The 1,570-nt window shown below is 39.6% G+C and overlaps 1 protein-coding gene across 2 annotated transcripts in view; it reads left to right on the top strand.

Annotated features, from left to right (window-relative positions):
* The first annotated feature begins 34 nt into the window (after positions 1-34).
* dnpep (aspartyl aminopeptidase) overlaps positions 35-1,570 on the top strand; it is a 12,939-nt gene continuing 11,403 nt past the window's right edge. Inside the window, exons 1-2 of one of the 2 annotated variants that reach the window (XM_034865040.1) lie at positions 35-147; positions 586-676. In XM_034865040.1, coding sequence (XP_034720931.1) covers positions 142-147; positions 586-676 — 97 coding nt within the window. In that variant the 5' untranslated portion in view covers positions 35-141. Of the gene's footprint in view, positions 280-585; positions 677-1,570 lie in introns of both variants that reach the window. The other variant, XM_034865041.1, reaches the window with a different exon arrangement.

Genomic DNA, 1,570 nt, shown 5'->3' with positions numbered 1-1,570 from the left:
TTGTAGTTACACCGCCTGTCCGCTAGATGTCGCTGTCGCGCTATGTCTGGAAAACAACGCCTGCTTCTTTCTCTGTAGCCGTCAGCTGATCTGGGTTTTCGGGCTGTGCTGGTGCGCCGGAGTTTGAAAGTGTAATTATTAATGCAGGTAAGTGCCATAAAACTTGATATCGTTTCTGTGGCACGGGGAGGTGTTGCTCCCTCACCGGGAGCTGCTTTGACCTTTCGCCGGCAGAGGAAAAGGAGCGAAGAAGAAGCTCGAGGTGCTAGCTAGCATAAGGTTAGCCAAGTAGCACTGCGTCCGTTATCGGACAAGCGTTGGCTTTCACGCGATATTGTCAATTATATTACAAAGTTAAGGGGCACGTTACTTCTTATTTACCACTTTGATAGTTCTTATCGTAGGCTATTGTCTTTTTGTACATGCCTGGTCTTTTGAGAAAATAGAGAAATTAAAGCTGAAATCTCGCGATACATGTCCGACGTTGGAACTAGCAGCCGGTAGCTTCTTGCTTTGCTGCCTCATTCCTCGTACACTTGTGCATTTCACTCATTATTTCCACTTTTTTAATCTTTCTTTATCCAGTCTTTGATCATGAAGAGCTCCAAAGAGCGCGTGCAGTCAGCAGCCAAGGAGTTCCTGCAGTTTGTCAACAAAGGAGTGTCTCCATATCACGGTAAAGTCAACAAAACTGGGACTTTATCCTTAATAATTTACCCGGATTTTGACATTTACACGAGTAAAAGTACTAATACCACGCTGAGCATACTCCACTACAAGTACAAGTCTTGCATTCTCTTACTGAAGTGAAATGTACTTGAAGTACTTGAGTTAAAAGTGTGTATTGTGCAATAAAAGCTTTTCTTTCCGTGTTTATATGTGATTTTTGGGGATTAAATGACTGTTGCAATAATGTGTAAATTGGATTTTACTGATGGAGATGATTTTAGGTCTCTCATGTAATTCTTAATTTTAAGTTTATGCTTGAATTTTGATCTCTACAAGAACATGTTTAAATGCTTTAATGGTCAAAAAACTTGTTTTTCTCATACTGTGTGTAAAGTTCTGTTTACATCACACTTTATATAATTTTAAATTAAGAGTTTAGATTTAAATAAGAGAGACAGCCAGATGTTTGGAGTCAGATATGAAGTACTATATAATATATAATAAAAGGTGCGTGAGTCAGCGTTAAGAAGTCGAGACGACCTTGAGCTCAACGGACGACTTTGAGCTTGAGATAAGATAAAAATCCATGCAGATGAAACCGATATTTCCCAATGTCTCCTACCTTTGACCTTTGACCTATGGCGTCCCACAGAGTGTCTTAAATAATGATGAAAGCAGAAGTCAACGTTGTAAATGTTAATACTGGAGCGCTTGGATGTGTTTCAGGGAGTTCAAGGTTCAGGCGTGGAAGATTGAGATATTTTTGTTAAAATTTGATGGATTTATCAACAAATGGTCCCAGTCTTAAAGTCAAAATTTGAAGCTTTTTTTTGCATTTTTTTACACATTTACAGCACAATTTCCTTTCAAAGACTCTCCCTCCCTCTCTCCCTCCCTCTCT

Source organism: Etheostoma cragini, chromosome 24, assembly GCF_013103735.1.
Source record: "Etheostoma cragini isolate CJK2018 chromosome 24, CSU_Ecrag_1.0, whole genome shotgun sequence".
In the NCBI taxonomy this organism is placed as follows: Eukaryota; Metazoa; Chordata; class Actinopteri; order Perciformes; family Percidae; genus Etheostoma; species Etheostoma cragini.
Note: the sequence above shows the minus strand (reverse complement) of the source record. Positions and strands in the feature narration are given on the sequence as shown.